Below are 19,167 nucleotides of genomic sequence, written 5' to 3' on the forward strand. Positions count from 1 at the left end.
CGATGATAACTAGCTGCCATGATGAGAATATTAGCCTTTTGCTTTGGCTGGCATATGGACAGTATAATCCCTTCTCTTTGTATTTGTAATACATTCTTAACAATCTGGTGGACCATCTACATCAACTGTGGTCTTACAATACAATCAGTAAGAGACTATCTCTCATCCATGAAGAAAATAAAAAGTCAGTCTTACCCAGGAAAGCAAGAAGCATATGCAATGGCAAAAAGACAAAATACAGCAAAGGGAAAAGAAGTGGTCAAAGCATCTAGTATCTTAAATACATCTATTTCCAGTGAAAGAACACATGCAAAAGGTAATTAAATGTATGTATGCAGACCTGATCACTAAATTATGCTAATACAGAAAATGAAGAAAAAATACTAAGAACCACTAAATTTCATATAAGAAACCATAATATGAATAACTGAATGAAAGAATATGACATACATGCTTATTATTACCATCCTCATCTTGCATTTCAAAATATCTATAGTTGAAATGGATTGTTGGTATGTGTGGATTGCGTGGGTGGATCACAGAACTTATCCCTGCAGCAAAGAATGTGAATTGCTTGTCCTCTGGCAGATCCTTCCCTCTGTAATAACCAAATTCAAGAATCATGCACATATTGTTATCAATCTATATCGACAGTATCATACATAAGTAATTCAAGTATTATCCTTATGATACACAGAAATAAATACTACAGAATATGTTTCTTATGCATGTTATAGAAGGCAACTATTAGGTGGGAACAGGTGGGCTGGAAATCATCCCCACCTGTATCGTCTGCTTCCAAAACAGGGCAAATGAGATTTGGGGTGAGAGAGTATCAGTAAACTTTAGGGAGAATATAATGTTTTGGAAGGGAGTAAATAAAGTGCAAAAGACAAGAGAAAAAATGATAACCAGTGAATGGGGCAAAGGGGAAGTGATAACAGGTAGTGATGAAGTGAGGAGGAGGTGAAGTATATTGATGTACTGTTAAACAGGTTTGATAATCAAGTGGCATATGTAGAGTGTTCGGGTAGAGGTGGTATGTGAAGCGAGAGAGTTATGGAGAGTGGTTTGTTGAAGAGTGAAGAGGTGATGAAAGCCTTGCATACGATGAAATGTGGCAAAAATGCATGGAGTGCATGGCATTACTGTTGAATTCATTAAGAAAGGCGGTGTGTTGTTTATTTGTTGGTCGGAATTTTCAGTGTATGTATGGATCACAGTGAGGTGCCTGAGGATTGGCAGAATGCATGTACCATGCCACTGTATCATGGAAAAGGGGGATAAAGTGAGTGTTCAAACTACAGAGGTATATGTTCGTTAAGTACACCTGATAAGTTGTATGGTGGGTGCTGAAAGGGAGGGTGAAGGTATGTACAAAGCATTAGATTGGGGAGGAGCAGTGTGATTTCAGAAGTGGTAGAGGATGTTTGCTTTAGAGAATGCATGAAGAAATATCTAGAAAAACAGATGGATTTTTATGTGGCATCTATGGCTCTGGAGAAGGTATGTAAGGTTCATAAAGATGTTTTGTGGAAGGGTCTTAAGAGTATATGGTGTGGGAGGAAACCTGCTAGAATCAGCAAGGAGTTATTATCAAGGATGTAAGGCTTGTGTATGAGAAGGAAGAGAAAAGAGTGAATGGTTCAAGTTGAATATTGGTCCGTGGCATAGGTGTGTGATACCAACATGATTGTTCAATATGGTTATGAATGGGGTGGCGATGGAGATAAATGTAAGATTCTTGGAGAGGGTCGAGTATGTAGCACGTGAAGGAGGGAAGGTTTGGGATATGAGTCACTTGCTTGCTAATGATTCAGCACTGGTGGAAGATTTAAGCAGAAATTGTAGAAGCATGTCAATGAGTTTGGAAGTGTGTGAAAGGAGAAAGTTGAGAGTGAATGTGAACAAATGCAAGGTTATTAGGCTTAGCAGGGTTGACGGATAGGTAAGTTGGGGGTGTGAGTTTGAATGGAGAAAAATTGGAGGAAGTGAAGTGCTTTAGATACCTGGGAGTGGACTTGGTCTTGGAAGTGGAAGTTAGTCATAGAGTGGGTCAGGGGGTGAAGGTTCTGGGAGTGCTAAAGGATGTACAGAAAGAGACAACATTATCTGGAAGGACAAAAATGGGTATGTGTGAAGGAATAGTAGTCCTAACAATATCACATGGATGCAAGGCATGCACTATAGATAAGGATGTGCAAAGGAGGGTGACTGTGTTGGAAATGAGATGTCTGAGGACAAAATGTGGTACAAGGAGGCTTGATCGAGAAAATAATGAAAGGATAAGAGAGAAGTGTGGTAATAAAAATAGGGTGGTTGAAAGAACTGAAAAGTGTCTTGAAATTGGTTTGGACATATGGAAAGAAAGGGTGAGGAAAGGTTGATAAAGAAGATTTATGTGCCAGGGGATAGTGATGCTGTTTTCCTGTGGGACAAGGCAGCGACAGGAAAGGATAAAGGCAAGCAAGTATGAAATGTACATGTGTATGTATATGTTGATATGTATATATGTGTAGGTGGGCGTTGATTTACATATATGTGTATATGGGGGGCTGAGCCATTCTTCGTCTGTTTCCTGGCATACCTCGCTGACATGGGAAACGGCAATTATGTATAAAAAATAGTGAATAATATTTATACATATACCAGGGGCGATGTGCTGTCAATGGACTGAACCTGGGCATGTGAAGCGTTTGGGGTAAACCATAGAAAGGTCTGTGTGGCATGGATGTGGATGGGGAGTTGTGGTTTTGGTGCATTACACATGACAGGTAGAGACTGAATGTGAATGAATGTGGCCTTATTTTATCTGTTTTCCTGGTGCTGCCTTGCTGAAGTGGGGGGTAGCGATGCTATTTCCTGTGTGGCGGGTAGTGACAGGAATGGAGTGGAATGACTCACCCACCTCCATTCTACCTACTCACACATGTCTTTCCATCATGATGAAAACTCTTCAGTCCCTCTGGCAACTTTCCTCCCACACTAATTATTCAAAACTTTCAAAGAACATCTCTACCAATGTTATTGTATGCTTTCTCCAGATACATAAATGCCACATGCAAGTTCTTCACTTTACCTAAGTATTTCTCATACACATTCTTCAAGGAAATACCTGATCCACACAACCTCTATCACTCCTGAAGCTGCATTGTTCCTTCCTAATCTTCAGCTCTGTGCATGCCAGCACCCTCTCAATTACTACTCCTCCAAAAACTTACCAGTAAAGTTAACAAACTTATACCCCTGCAACTTGAATATCAACTTTTGTCCCTTTTGCCTTTATACAATGGAACTATAAAGGTATTCTGGCAATCCTCAAAAGCCTTATCATAAGCCATAGATATACTGAAATTCCTAACTAACCAATCAACATTTGAAAAGAATGAGTCATGGTAATATAAGTGGGATGAATAGTTATAGGATACTCACCTGGCTCTCATACTAGCTTGTAGCTGCTTGGAAAGTGGGGCAGACATGACAGTAATGTTCACACCTGCCTTCTCAAATGTTTCAGCATCCTGGAGGACACAGGTAATACCTCCACCTTCACTGGGATTATGGCGCCTCCATCTATCGACTGTGAATTTTGCTTGTTTTCCTTCCTCTTGTTCAAGTGCTCGACAAAACTCTGCCTGAGAAGAGAAGTTATGAACTAGAAAGAGCGTTTTCTAAGAGAATTAACCATCATTCAGAATTTGTTTCTGAAAGATTATTTAACCAAGGAGAAACCGCTAAATGCTTCTCCTACCTTAGCAAGGTTGCATAATGAGCAACTGAACAACAGTTTCATTTGGACATGTCCATTCTCTAGCTGTAATGTATAACATACCAAAACAAAAGCCTACCTTTCACAGCCAAGCCTCCTAGACTGCTTCATGTTCTACCTCACCCACTAAATACAGAAAAACAAATATGAAGAAATCATAGAAAGTACAGAACTTGTGCAAGGAAAAATTAGACTTCGTTAAATGACTCGAAGAAAAGACTTTCAGGGCTGCCAAACTATTAGCCCTCATTCTGATGTACATACATAACTCTGGCATGAGGACATACAGGCAGGCAAAAGGCATGCTATATTGACTGACTTTTCTTATACTCTAAAAGCACTTTTGTCAACATCAAACCTGATACTTTCACGGATGGATCACTCAGTTCTCCAATCTCCTGCAGCAGAAATGCATTCTGTCAGGGAACTCCAAATACTTGAGATCCCACTGATTTGCTAGAAGTGATTATCATCCAGCATTTTTGCATTATCCCTTTTCCTCTAACATATTTTTTCTTCCAACCTATGTTCAACCATTCCTATTTTGAAGCCCCTTGGGCAAAGGATCTGGCAAAACCTAGGGAAACCTTCTTCCTTCAATTCTCAGTCAGTTTTCATCAGCATCTGAAACCATTTTGAACATGATATTTATGAGGTATGGCATTCCTTTATCCACATGAAGTATGAGAAGCTTTCTTCTTCTGAGGATGCATCTTTCTGGTCTTTGGCCAAATCAATACTTCTTCAGTATCTGTCACCCTACATTTCCCTTACTTTTTCTTCTGCCAACGAAGCAACTTTTCAATCCCCTTTTTCATGTAGCTCCACCATGGATGAATACAATATTGCCTCACTTCCTGACACATACTAAGTTTATATCCACCCCTATAATCTCTTTCCAGAGTCCAAGAACCCTTTCTATTTCCAAACACAAGCAGGGAATGTGGACCACACAGCATTCCTTCTCATATTTTTGAAGGATAGTGCATCTGTGCCCATGCATCCATGCTTACTTGTGTGCTTCACTTCTGTCTACAAATGAAAACTCTTCCTTCTTCTTGGAAATATACATTGGCATAGCCAATCAAAAAGAGGGGTGTTTTAACTCTCTCAACTGTGTGGTGAGTAAGATGTTGGAAATTCAATCAGCCATGACCTAAAGAAGCTATGGGATAAAATCTTTATGTCCTAGGCAGAGTGACTAAAGCAAAGGCAATGAGGTGCATAATACTCTGCATGAAGCAAAATCTGTAAAAAAAAATGTCAGGTATTGTACAAATGGATTTTGATTTGCCACAGTGAAAATGTTCTCATGTACTAAGCTCGAAGCACCTGAGACTTATGAAAAGTTTTGTCCAAAATCTGCATTAAGGAAGCAGACATAAAATCTTTGTTAGGTAAGTACTGTATATCAAATAGACTTATTACTGCTTCTACCTGTTCTATTTTTTCTTTTTTTTACATACTGTATTAGGTTAGGTGAGATTAGGTAGCATTGGGTTGCCTGTTATTTGAGCCTTCATATATACAGTCTTGTATTTATTAACTGAATTCATTATTTTCTTTGTTCAACTGAAGTCCACAGGATTTCTTGCAGTATTGTTCTTATGTGCACAGTACACGTCATTTCTGCTTGCTCATTCTAAACTCAGAAAATTCCTAAATTTGGAAAGCCCCAGGTCTCAACTAATTTGCATTTTAGAAATCATTCTAAGCTAGCTTCTTCAATACCTCTTTAATCACAACTTCTGTGCTCACCATCACCTAATATCTTGTAAGATAACAAAGAATCACCTTAAGAAGAGGTTACATCGATTTCTTACATGAGTTCTCTCATGCAACTGGGTCTGGCTGTCATCTGCCAGGGATTGTAAATAATGCTTATATGGTATCTGTTGATGCAAAACAGCTAGGTTCATTCACAAGTGACATGGCTCAGGAATAAAAAAATTTCTGAGTCTACTTGGGATGACATCATTTTTTAATTAATTTTGAAAACATATACTCCAAATAAAGAGGCTAGCTGTTACAAGATTAGATAGATATATGAAAAAAATTCTGAATGAACCTATAATTGATAACTTTGTAATGTACGTGGTGTTAGAGAATAAAAGTGTTGCTGAACAAATGGAACTTGTGGTGGGAACTTCCTGTTTCCTCTGATATGAGAAACAATCTAGTCAAAAGTACCCATTTTCCCATATATAACGTATACATATCTACACACACACAGACATTTACATAAATACACATGTACATAATTCATAGTCTGCCCTTAATCATTCCCATCACCATCCCGTCACACATGAAACGACAACCCCCTCTCCCCACATGTGCACGAGGTAGCGCTAGGAAAGACAACAAAGGCCACATTCGTTCACACTTAGTCTCTAGCTGTCATGTATAATGCACTGAAACCACAGCTCCCCTTCCACATCCAGGCCCCACAAAACTTTCCATGGTTTACCCCAGATGCTTCACATGCCCTGGTTCAATCCATTGACAGCACATTGACTCCGGTATACCACATCGTTCCAATTCACTTTATTCCTTGCACGCCTTTAACCTTCCTGCATGTCCAGGCCCCGATCGCTCAAAATCTTTTTCACTTCTCCTCGTTCCCTCCACCTCTGACACATATATCCTCTTTGTCAATCTTTCTTCACTCATTCTATCCATGTGACCAATACATTTCAAAACACCCTCTTCTGCTCTCTCAACCACACTCTTTTTATTACCACACACCTTTCTTACCCTTTCATTACTTACTCGATCAAACCACCTCATTCACACCACATATTGTCCTCAAACATCTCATCTCCAACACATCCACCCTCCTCCACACAACTCTATAGCCCACGCCTCGCAACCATATATATATATATATATATATATATGTTCTGGGAGTGTTCAAGAATGTGTGGAATGCAATAACGTTATCTCGGAGAGCAAAAATGGGTATGTTTGAAGGAATAGTGGTTCCATTTGCTATATGGTTGCGAGGCATGGGCTATAGATAGGGTTGTGCCGAGGAGGGTGGACGTGTTGGAAATGAGATGTTTGAGGACAATATGTGGTGTGAGGTAGTTTGATTGAGTAAGTAATGAAAGGGTAAGAGTGATGTGTGGTAATCAAAAAGAGTGTCATTGAGAGATCAGAAGACGGTGTACTGAAATGGTTTGGTCACATGGAGAGAATGAGTGAGGAGAGACTGACAAAGAGGATATATGTGTCAAAGGTGGAGGGAACGAGGAGAAGTGGGAGACCAAACTGGAGGTGGAAGGATGGAGTGAAAATGATTTTGAGTGATTGGGGCCTGAACATACAGGAGGGTGAAAGGTGAGCAAGGAATAGAGTGAATTGGAGTGATGTGGTATACTGGGGTCAACGTGCCATCAAGGGATTGAACCAGGGCACGTGAAGCGTCTGGGGTAAACCATGGAAAGTTTTGCGGGGCCTAGTTTTGGAAAGGGAGCTGTGGTTTTGGTGCATTACACATGACAGCTAGAGACTGAGTGTGAACGAATATATGTGTGAGTGTGTGTGTGTGTATGTATGAGTGGATGGGTTGTTCCTGGCACTACCTCGCTGACAGGGAAAACACTGATCAAGTATAATAAATAAAAATAAAACATATCATTCGCACTGTCGTAATACTCTAGTACGCATACCCTGATCTCTTGGTTCTTTTCAATCTACCACTAATGACACTTGTAATATAACTTTATGCAGCCACATTTCTCACACTGTATGGCAATCTGAATGAGCTAAAAGTAATTATGTTTCCAGCACATTTAAAAAATAAAGGCTTCATATATGCCATATATCTGAAAACAAAAAGGGCATCACGTCCTACTTTTAAATATACATTGATAATAAAATAATTAAATGTGAAAGTCTGAAAGCTCTTTATCTCTCCTTATATCACATCCAATGACCATCATTCATACACACATTTATGATCATAATCAGGTTCCTACCATAATTCATTATTCAATTCTTACCTGAATTCTCATTATAAGTAATTCCATCTTAGTCTTCATATCATCTGGATTCCCCTCTAAAATGCTCAGTTCTGTAATAGGCTCTGCCATGAAGGCAGAGGTGTCTAAAATGGTGCATTTCTGAGCAGCAGAAACAACTTCATGGAAAGAAGAGTAAAGTAAAATCCCTCCTGATGTCAGCAATGAAGCTCCAATGCATCTGTAAAAATAATCTTTTTTTTTACTTATAGCTATCACTGTATTACATAATCAAGCATCAGTTCAAGAAACAATACACAGTATATGGTTTAGCATTATATATTTCTAAGAACAATTGAAAACAAATACTAAACTGTGCTGAGAGTGTTGGGCTTACAGAGGAAGAACTTGCACTGATTGAAGTTAGAGAATGTGAAGATTCAACCAGTGATATAATTTTCATACAGGACATGACAGAAAAGTAGAGCTTAAGTAGAAAAATCACTTTCCTCTCTTCCTACACGTACACATGCCTTACATCCTCGATAAAAACTTTTCACTGCTTCTAACAACTTTCCTCCCACACCATATATTCTTAATACCTTCCACAGAGCATCTCTATCAACTCTATCATATGCCTTCTCCAGATCCATAAATGCTACATACAAATCCATTTGCTTTTCTAAGTATTTCTCACATACATTCTTCAAAGCAAACACCTGATCCACACATCCTCTACCACTTCTGAAACCACACTGCTCTTCCCCGATCTGATGCTCTGTACATGCCTTCACCCTCTCAATCAATACCCTCCCATATAATTTACCAGGAATACTCAACAAACTTATACCTCTGTAATTTGAGCACTCACTCTTATCCCCTTTGCCTTTGTACAATGGCACTATGCACGCATTCCGCCAATCCTCAGGCACCTCACCATGAGTCATACATACATTAAATAACCTTACCAGAGAGGAAAGTGATTGGTTCTCAGTGAATGTAGGTTTGCGGCAGGGGTGTGTGATGTCTCCATGGTTGTTTAATTTGTTTATGGATGGGGTTGTTAGGGAGGTAAATGCAAGAGTTTTGGAAAGAGGGGCAAGTATGAAGTCTGTTGGGGATGAGAGAGCTTGGGAAGTGAGTCAGTTGTTGTTCGCTGATGATACAGCGCTGGTGGCTGATTCATGTGAGAAACTGCAGAAGCTGGTGACTGAGTTTGGTAAAGTGTGTGGAAGAAGAAAGTTAAGAGTAAATGTGAATAAGAGCAAGGTTATTAGGTACAGTAGGGTTGAGGGTCAAGTCAATTGGGAGGTGAGTTTGAATGGAGAAAAACTGGAGGAAGTGAAGTGTTTTAGATATCTGGGAGTGGATCTGGCAGCGGATGGAACCATGGAAGCGGAAGTGGACCATAGGGTGGGGGAGGGGGCGAAAATTCTGGGGGCCTTGAAGAATGTGTGGAAGTCGAGAACATTATCTCGGAAAGCAAAAATGGGTATGTTTGAAGGAATAGTGGTTCCAACAATGTTGCATGGTTGCGAGGCGTGGGCTATGGATAGAGTTGTGCACAGGAGGATGGATGTGCTGGAAATGAGATGTTTGAGGACAATGTGTGGTGTGAGGTGGTTTGATCGAGTGAGTAACGTAAGGGTAAGAGAGATGTGTGGAAATAAAAAGAGCGTGGTTGAGAGAGCAGAAGAGGGTGTTTTGAAGTGGTTTGGGCACATGGAGAGAATGAGTGAGGAAAGATTGACCAAGAGGATATATGTGTCGGAGGTGGAGGGAACGAGGAGAAGAGGGAGACCAAATTGGAGGTGGAAAGATGGAGTGAAAAAGATTTTGTGTGATCGGGGCCTGAACATGCAGGAGGGTGAAAGGAGGGCAAGGAATAGAGTGAATTGGAGCGATGTGGTATACCGGGGTTGACGTGCTGTCAGTGCATTGAATCAAGGCATGTGAAGCGTCTGGGGTAAACCATGGAAAGCTGTGTAGGTATGTATATTTGCGTGTGTGGACCTACGTATATACATGTGTATGGGGGGGGTTGGGCCATTTCTTTCGTCTGTTTCCTTGCGCTACCTCGCAAACGCGGGAGACAGCGACAAAGTATAATAAAAATAAAAATAAGTAGAAAAATGCATGGCATTTCATGAAAATAGAATAACAAAAATGGCAAGAAATACTGAATCCCAGACCCTATGAAACATCATTAGAGGAAGGTTTCTGCTTTATAAAATCAAGAATAGGAAATAGGGTATATGATTCCAATAAAGCGTTCCAAAACTCCGACATCCCCTTTATGCCAGCACTTACAAGGTTATTAGTGCTAAGTAAAATGAGACTCACGTTTGAATTAAGTGTGCTGTCAAAGATCAGTGTTTCCTCTGTTTTGAATTTTTAGGCACTGGTCAATGCCTGGGGCTAGATCAGCTGACCTTGATAACCCTGTGTATGTGTGGTTTAGAGCATCTGAACTCTAATGCAATCACTCCTCCCTACCTCTATGTTTTGAGATCACAGACAAGAGCTTTAAGAAAGTACAGTAAATAACTAGTTATAATACTGTCTAAACCATATAAACTTTTTTTTTTTTTTTTTTGCTGTCTCCCGCATTTGCGAGGTAGCGCAAGGAAACAGACGAAAGAAATGGCCCAACTCACCCCCATACACATGTATATACATACGTCCCCACACGCAAATACACATACCTACCCAGCTTTCCATGGTTTACCCCAGACGCTTCACATGCCTTGATTCAATCCACTGACAGCACGTCAACCCCGGTATACCACATCGCTCCAATTCACTCTATTCCTTGCCCTCCTTTCACCCTCCTGCATGTTCAGGCCCCGATCACGCAAAATCTTTTTCACTCCATCTTTCCACCTCCAATTTGGTCTCCCTCTTCTCTTGAAAAATAAAATTCTACAGTATATTACAATCAATTCTATCCACAATGAGGTCCCTTTAGCAATATCAACACCTAAATTCCAGTAAAATCCATAATCTGGCAACTGCTAAGCCTCAAAGATTACCATATCTGAGACCTCAGCATGTACTTCACATATTTCATATCCTTTCTAATCTTCTTTCATATCATGATAAACTTGTTTTAGGAAACCTTCACCTCTATCAAATAAACAACCAAGGCAAAATTGCCATTATGAATTGGAATATATTATCTATCCACTAAGAGCAACCTAAATGTCTGAAAATGTTATTATTTTCCCTTACCTGCCAATCTTGGCTGCTCTTGGTGTCTTGATAGCAGCAATAGTTGTAAAGGTACGGATAGCACCTCTCACAGCATGGGACATCATCATGTGAAATCCTGAATGATTTTTTAATACAAATTATTAGAGGAAAATTATGCTTCATGAAATTATACAGCTACTAATACTTTTGCATCATACTATGAGCTCTAATCTTACATGTATAATGGTTCTTACCAACAAAATAGCATAGCTATGGAATTCTCTTCCTTTCTTCATCTTCATATAACCTTTCCAAAATCAACACCTGGATTTACAAATAACCAAAGAGCTCAAAGTAATCTCTTGTATTTCTATTTTTGATGAACGCATTTTCCTACCATTTCACTTTGTCATGACTTCAACAATGGATGCTTTGGCCTATGCCATGTCAACTCTATAAAATGATAAAAAAATATTCTAGATGTAATGTCTCTAAAAAATACGCAATATTCTCCAAAATGTTACTAAATAGTAATCACACATCATCATATCTACGTTATATGAAATGAAATTCAAACTTAAAAGTGCTCCAAATCAATAACATTTTTGTTACACTTCCCTCCTTCACATCCAATAATTTTCACAAACAATAACAGCAAATTCACTATTTACAGCTTACCTTAAGAAAATCCTAGTGAGTGTTATTTACTTTAGTTCTAGCACTTTATTAGTGATTTTAGAACTTACCCTACATATAATTTTTTTTTAGAATAATCAAAAATGGACTAATCAGCTGAGGAGGATAATAATGATATTCAATTTTCACTAAAAAATTTGACAAAGTACAACAGCATGAGCTTATACCTGTCTCTTTTTTTGGTTTTGCTCATGGACGTAATCATAAATCAAACTCTGATGGCAGCAGTCTTTCATTTTTCTTCAGAGAATTTTGTACTATCATGATCATTCTACTATAAATGACTATCTATATACTTTATGTTTTCAACAAAAGTTTCATAATCTTTATATGAAAAAATCATCCTTTGTATATATTCCAGATTTTTCACCACGACTAGAAAGGATACATGAGGGAAAAGTGGAGGGGACAAGGAGACAGGAGAGACTGTTTAGAAGATGGAAGGATAAAGTGGATAAAATTATGTGCGCTTGGAGCCTGAGCATGCAGAGGGGGGAAAAGACATCCATAGGATAGAATGAATTGGAATAATGTGGCATACATGGTGTGACATGCTGTCGATAGACTGAAACATGGAATATGAAGCAGCCAGGGGAAACTATGTACAGGTTTGTGGAGCCTGGTTGTGGATGGAGGCTGTGTTTTCTGTGCATTACACATGACAGGCGCAGAATCCATGTAAACAAATACCTTTACTTTGTCTGTTCCTGCTGCTTAACAAAGAAAAAGCATTACAGAAAAAGAAAGAACAACAAAGAGTGGACATAAATAGTATTTCAAATGTAACTATGAAAAGTAAGGTGAATCTCACTGAGAGGGGATTTTAAGTAAGGTTTTCATGTTCTGTTGATTTCTAGAGTTATTTCAGCTACATTAATGTTCTCCCTAAGCTCTTAGCTCTCCCCATTACTGACTAATTATCATCATATGATGAAATATATTAATAATAACAAATTCCCCTGAGAAATTTCTCATCTCTAACTTTAATAGCCCCATGAAGTTAGTCTTAAAAAAAATGAAGAACGAACAGAAGGCTAGACTCAAGCAAATAACTACCACAACCTACCTAATCATAACCTTAAGACAGGCATCGGTTTGCACAAACCCAGGAACAGAATAGTGAAAAGGAAGATAAACAATGTTAGCAGTGAAATGTTGCTAAAGATAAGCTGTTTTGCTTCTGGATTTATTGAAAACCTACACAAGGAAGCTAGTTGGAGATAATGAAAAGTGGACAAATAAGTTGGATGAGAAAGATTATAATGATACTGAGTTTTAATGCAACAAAATCTTTTCTTCTATATTGCATGGTTCAACTAAAGGGCAAACTTTGACAGTCTACTTTTTCCTTTTCTTTGAGATTTCAAGCTTTTGTTGTCCTTTCTTTACAAGTTATTCTAATTATCATTTACATTTTATAGTGATATCACAATAAACTCTAGAGGAAAATTTTTTTTTTGTAAAATTAGCCCTTATATTTGAGTTTTCCCGTTGATGCATGCACTATTCTAAGTTGTGATGGATTACTTCTGACATCTATATCAACCATGAACATGCTTCAAATACAGCATTACTTGAGCATTCAAATTAATTACCTAACATCAGTTCTCAGGATCAGTGCTGGGCATCTAAAATGTAACAAGAACATATTTTTTTTCAATCAAATTTCAGGTAAGTTTGTATGAAGTGAAATCATGCCAAACTCCTTGTGATTAACAAAGGAAACTGTGATTAACAATGGAAACTTTACCACAGCGTGATATATCTCCAGCATCAGGTCATGTTAAAATCTACAAATGAAAGTTGACAAGCATCAACACTCCAAAAATGTTTTCTTTTTCATCTATAATTACCCCTGGACCTATTCTTATGAAAGAGTCCAGGCATTACAAATGGCCTACTTCACCCCACCGAGCAATGCCATGGGTTTTGCCATGCTGTTGAAGCTCTTCCTCCACTTAAAAAGTAAGAAACAAACATTCTATTTAACCCTAACCAAACAAAAACTGATCAAAGCTTGGCTAGCCAAGGTTATGTTAGGTTAGGTTAAGTTTGGTAAGGTTATGTTATTTTAAGTTGTGCTTGGCTAAGTAAGGTTCTGGCTTTCTTAGGCTCAGCTATGCTAAAATAAAGTATAATTCATTACATTATTCTAATAGCTTTGAGAAATTCATTATTTCTAATCTGAGTTTCCCTAATCCCAAGCCTCCCCACTCCCACTCTGCATGGAGGAACACACTTTAAAAAGGATGGAATGGAAGTGTTACTGGAAATGGAAATCATTCTCACCAGGCAAAACTCTCATTTCTAATATCTAATCAATTGCCCTGTGAAGCTTTTTTTCTGAACATCAAATTAAGTAGCGAATCAATATTAGCTTTGGATACTGATTGACTTTGTTCTGCAGTCTTAGCATTGTGTTTAGAGAATATGTTAACAGTTAAAGAGCAAGATTCCAACCAATTCATTCAATCTAATGATATCAAAAACAGCAACAGTCATATATCAAAGATAATAAAGGGGGTTAAGGTAAAAACAGATAAAGTATCAGTAAAAAGTCAAAAGATATGAAAACCTCATCTAACCTTTATAGCAGTCAAGATTTTAGTGTCCAATGCTGCATGCAAAATACACCAGTCACAACCATAACAGAGCACTGTCCAAATGGCACCACATGATAGCAAACAGATGGCCCAGTTAGTGGCCATACAGTCCTTATCAGCATACGAGTTTAATGATAGTATATTCTAATGGAGAAAGTAGCTCTGCATTGAAACTAGCTTTAGGAAATGGCTATTCAAGCTTTAGCCCCTTTATAAAGATTATTGTCATAGCAGAAATTCCAGCAGAGGACCAGTCTATATTATCATTTGTTACGAGTGATACTAAATAAATAATATACCTAGGGAGCTACGAAACTTAATCAATGTAAAATTATATTATTCACATGTCAAAAATTAACAGAACCTCGGAAAACTTCACCTAACCTCCTCTAGGGTCAAAATTCATCTTACTGTTCAATATTTAAGATGAAATACACCAATCATACTCATGAAAATAAACCACCAACATGGTACCAGATTATCAACAAACAGATGACATATAACCCCAACATCCCATGAATATATCAATATATCTATCTTTATTATTCATTATACTTAATCACTGTTTCCCATATCAGTGAGGTAGTGCCAGAAAACAGAAGAAAGGCCCTTCCATTCATATATACATAAAACACCCATACAGGCACATATACATACATATACATATCAACATATACATACTTATTGGAAAGGATCACAATTTTGCGCGTGATCAAGATATTCCTATGAGTCCACGGGGAAAATGAAACACGAAAAGTTCCCGAGTGCACTTTCGTGTAATTATCACATCATCAGGGGAGATACAAGAGAGAAATATAACAGTCAGTTGATATACATCGAAGAGACGAAGCTAGGACGCCATTTTTTTTTGGACAATCACATGTTTACCAAATGGCGTCCTAGCTTCGTCTCTTCGAAAAGACAAAAGAGGCCACATTCATTTTCACTCAGTCTCTAGCTGTCATGTGTAATGCACCGAAAACACAGCTCCCTTTCCACATCCAGGCCCCACAGACCTTTCCATGGTTGCCCCAGACGCTTCACATGCCCTGGTTCAATCCACTGACAGCACGTCGACCCTGGTATACCACATCATTCCAATTCACTCTATTCCTTGCACACCTTTCACCTTCCTCTATGTTCAGGCCCCGATCACTCAAAATATATTTCTATTATTATTCTGGCTTCTCATTGAGATTAGGTGAGATTTATATGGGTTTTGTAGATATCATACATAGGTATCAACTACTTTTACATAAATTTACCCCATACTTACAGTAACATACATAAACGATTATTGCCTTACATCATATTGCAAAAAAAAAATGCAAAACTCCAAATAATACTCCATACCTATCAATAGAATCTATGAAAACCACAGCACTGAAAACACATAACAATGGTGCAGAGCTAAAACAGACTTTCTATTAATATTTCCTTTGCGAGCTTAGGATGAAATTTTTATAAGTTCTGTTGACCTTTTCTAAGTGCATTAGCTACATCTACATTCATCACAAGTTTTCCCTTACCCAATAATCATTCAATTTCTCTACGCCTGTTACTGCCTTCCTTTTTCATGCTATACTAACACCGCTGAACAAAATCACTCTATGACCAATAACAAACAGCAACAAACCTGAAATATTTACAATGTTAAGAACGTTTGAACCACCGGTACCCATACTGCTTGTCGAGATTGTCGGCAACATAACGAACATGAAGTCCATTGACATACATTGCGGGAATTGTAGCATATGTGCATTATCAACCTAGCCCTGTATTCTCTAATGAATGTAATCTTATGGATTACTCGCAATCTATAACCTTATCAGCTATGTACCCAACCACACACATATGATACAGGGATTTAGATAGGAAAACTTACGGATGACTGCCGGCCTAGATAAGAGCTTCTCCCCTATGCCACTCCTACTGTGTGAGTCCCTCGTTGGGAGCGGCCACTCGGCATCATTCCAGGAGGAGAGTTGTTTTTCTCCTCAAAACTGGTGGTGGTGTACGTGCCGGTCCAAACGTTTCTTGATATCAAACACCTTGCATCAGTTCTTTACCCAACCACCACCACAAGTTGTCTTACATGAGGAGTTCCCTTTTCTTTACGCTCACCGCCCCACTGTGACCCGATGCTATGGATCACATCCTTCATGAATTATATTTTTTTTATATTCTTTTACTAATAATGTAACGAGTCGTGTCTCTGTTTTATGGATGGTTTATTCCAAATGTCGATAAGTGACATAATAGCAGTGTTTTTTGAGACGTTAGATACTGAATCGCCCGGAAGTGACAGAGTCACAAAAACACAAACTGGAAATGTTCGCCCAGGGATTAATTTCCACAGTTTTCGTTCATGAACTGTCTAGTCTCGCTCACTGTTATACGATGACTTATCAAAAACAAGGTAAATAATACTCATGTGTGAATTAACATCACTGTTTGAACCTAGTGAGCCTATCCTTGACAAAAACAGAACTTTGAACGATGCATTTTGGTAATTGACATTCTCCAGCTAAAATAAAATTTCCGTGTGGCAATGGTCTGTGACGTTACTGGGACTCGAGTAGATTATCAGATCTACTATGTTCATCGTAGATTATCAGATCTACTATGTTCATCGTGAATAATTTCAAATTAACAAAACACGGAATCAATCACTGTAGATCAATGGAGAGTTGTAATATGTTTTTGGTCAAAGCACCGGAAGGATTTCCCAAGTAAATTCTATCCACTTTATTTCACATTGGTTAACATAGTTTAGAACTGCAAAAAATTACAAACACACACACACACACAGAGAGAGAGAGAGAGAGAGAGAGAGAGAGAGAGAGAGAGAGAGAGAGAGAGAGAGAGAGAGTTTTGAATGTAAATATGCAGAGGGCGGCAGCTGATGGGATGTTAGATGATTATCATGTGGAGGCAAGTGCGACGATTGTGGAGGTTTTTGAATAAGAGGAAACAATGTCGGTGAGAAGAGAGTGGTGAGAGTAAGTGAGCTTGGAAAAGAGACTTGTGTGAGAGTAGAATGGCAAAAAGTGAGAGCAAATAAATCGAGGGGAGTGGGTGCAGAATGGGAGGTATTTAAGGAAGCAGTACTAACATGTGTAAGAGATACATGTGGCATGCGAAAAGTGGGAGGATGGAAGACTAGAAAGGGTAGTGAGTGATGGAATGAAGTAAAGTAGCCAGTATAAGAGAAAAAAGAGGAGCTTGGGCGGTACTTACAAAGGAAGAGTGCAAATGATTGGGAGATGCATAAGAGAAAGCGGCAGTCGAGAGGAAGGTGCAGGAATTGAAAAAGAGGGCAAATGAGAGTTGGGGTGAGAGAGTATTAGCGAAATTAGGGAGAATGAAATATTTTGAAAAAGGTTGAAAATGTGCGAAAGACAAAAGAACAAATAGGGATATCGGTGAAGGGGACCAAAGGAGAAGTGGTAGCAGGAAGTAATGAAGTGAGGAAATGGAGTGAGTATTTTGAAGGATTGCTGAAAGTTTTTGATGATAAAGTAGCAGATGTAGGGTGCTTTGGTCTGTGGTGGTATGCAATGTGAGAAAGTTATGGAGAGTGGTTTGGTGAGGAGAGAAGAGGTAGTGAAAGCCTTACTTAAGATGAAATCCGGCAAGGCGGCAGGAGTCGATGGTATTGCAGTTGAATCTGTCAGGAAAGGGGATGATTGTGTTGTTGATCCGTTGGTAAGGATATTCAGTGTATATATGGATCATGATGAGGTGCATGAGGGTTGGTGGAATACATGTACAGTGCCACTGTATAAAGGAAGGGGAGACAGAGGTGAGTGTTCCAACATCAGTGGTATACGTTTGTTGAGTGTACCTGGTAAGTTGTATGCAAAAGATCATAACATCGTGTTACATGAATAGGTTCCAACACCTTCCAGTATATCTTCAATGTTATGTTTCACTGGTTATTTACCCTAAAGGTAGCCAAAATATCTTACTCATAAATGAGCTATTACTCATATTTACACAAATTCCATCTAAACTTATGGGTATATGTCTATTTGTTTCATGTTTCTAAAATATTTTAAGCAAATTATCTGAACTAAGATCTTAAGCTGACCTTATGATCTCACTATTAGCCTAATTATTCAAAATTACATTTTATGAATTAAGAAATGAAATTTGATTTTCAAATTTAACATCAACAAATCGATATTTCTCCAACATGCATTTCCCCTTATCTAGCAAGTCTTATTTTCTTTATCTTGGGGGGGACTAAGAAAACAAGAAAAACTTTTTAAGAATATGAATGATAATGAAAATGTTAAAACTACCTGGAAATCAACATTGCCTCGTGTTCAGATAAGAGCTTGAGTATATGGCAATCATTTCATCAAGCTTCTATATTTGGTTATGGCCATTGCTCTTCGTCAACTGAAAGATGTGTGTCTGTGTCTGTGTGTGTATTTGTAAAGATCCTCCATATACATGCCTGATACGGGTACTTGTCATCACCACGACAACCAGATTCCTTTGTGATATTACTGGCATAGATCAGTGTGTCTATGAGTGCATGGGAGCATTTAGGTAAATGCATATAATGTGAAGTGAAGGATACTAAGATTTATCTTATCAGAGAAAATGTGCAAAAGGAGATAGTACGACGAACATACACATACCTGTAACATTCATGCAACATTCTGTTTTTCTTATAGATGATATAACGAATCAAAATAATATATAAAGAATAAACATGAGTAGTGAAATACCATTAGCGAAAAGTAGGCAGCCATACGATTTTCTTTCTTTAGTATGAGGGGAGGATTCCCTCTGAGGAATGCACCATATGTTTCATAAAAAAAAAAGAAATGGCATTTTGGGATAATCAAATTGGGATAGTCAAATCAAAAGAAAAGATTAGTGGTTTTGGTATTTTTTTTTTTTAGTCGAGCCTGAAATCCTCCATTTTCTT

The 19,167-nt window shown here is 38.3% G+C and overlaps 1 protein-coding gene across 1 annotated transcript in view; it reads right to left on the reverse strand.

Moving 5' to 3' along the window:
* The window catches only part of Coprox (oxygen-dependent coproporphyrinogen-III oxidase), a 37,168-nt gene extending 20,838 nt beyond the window's left edge, over window positions 1-16,330 (reverse strand). Inside the window, exons 1-5 of the mRNA XM_071679792.1 lie at window positions 16,108-16,330; window positions 10,963-11,059; window positions 7,774-7,972; window positions 3,433-3,635; window positions 451-598 (exon numbers count right to left, since the gene is read on the reverse strand). Of these exons, the coding sequence (XP_071535893.1) occupies window positions 451-598; window positions 3,433-3,635; window positions 7,774-7,972; window positions 10,963-11,051 (639 nt within the window). The 5' untranslated portion in view covers window positions 11,052-11,059; window positions 16,108-16,330. The remainder of the gene's footprint in view (window positions 1-450; window positions 599-3,432; window positions 3,636-7,773; window positions 7,973-10,962; window positions 11,060-16,107) is intronic.
* Window positions 16,331-19,167: the final 2,837 nt, after the last annotated feature.

This window comes from Panulirus ornatus, chromosome 2 (genome assembly GCF_036320965.1).
Source record: "Panulirus ornatus isolate Po-2019 chromosome 2, ASM3632096v1, whole genome shotgun sequence".
Lineage (NCBI taxonomy): Eukaryota > Metazoa > Arthropoda > Malacostraca > Decapoda > Palinuridae > Panulirus > Panulirus ornatus.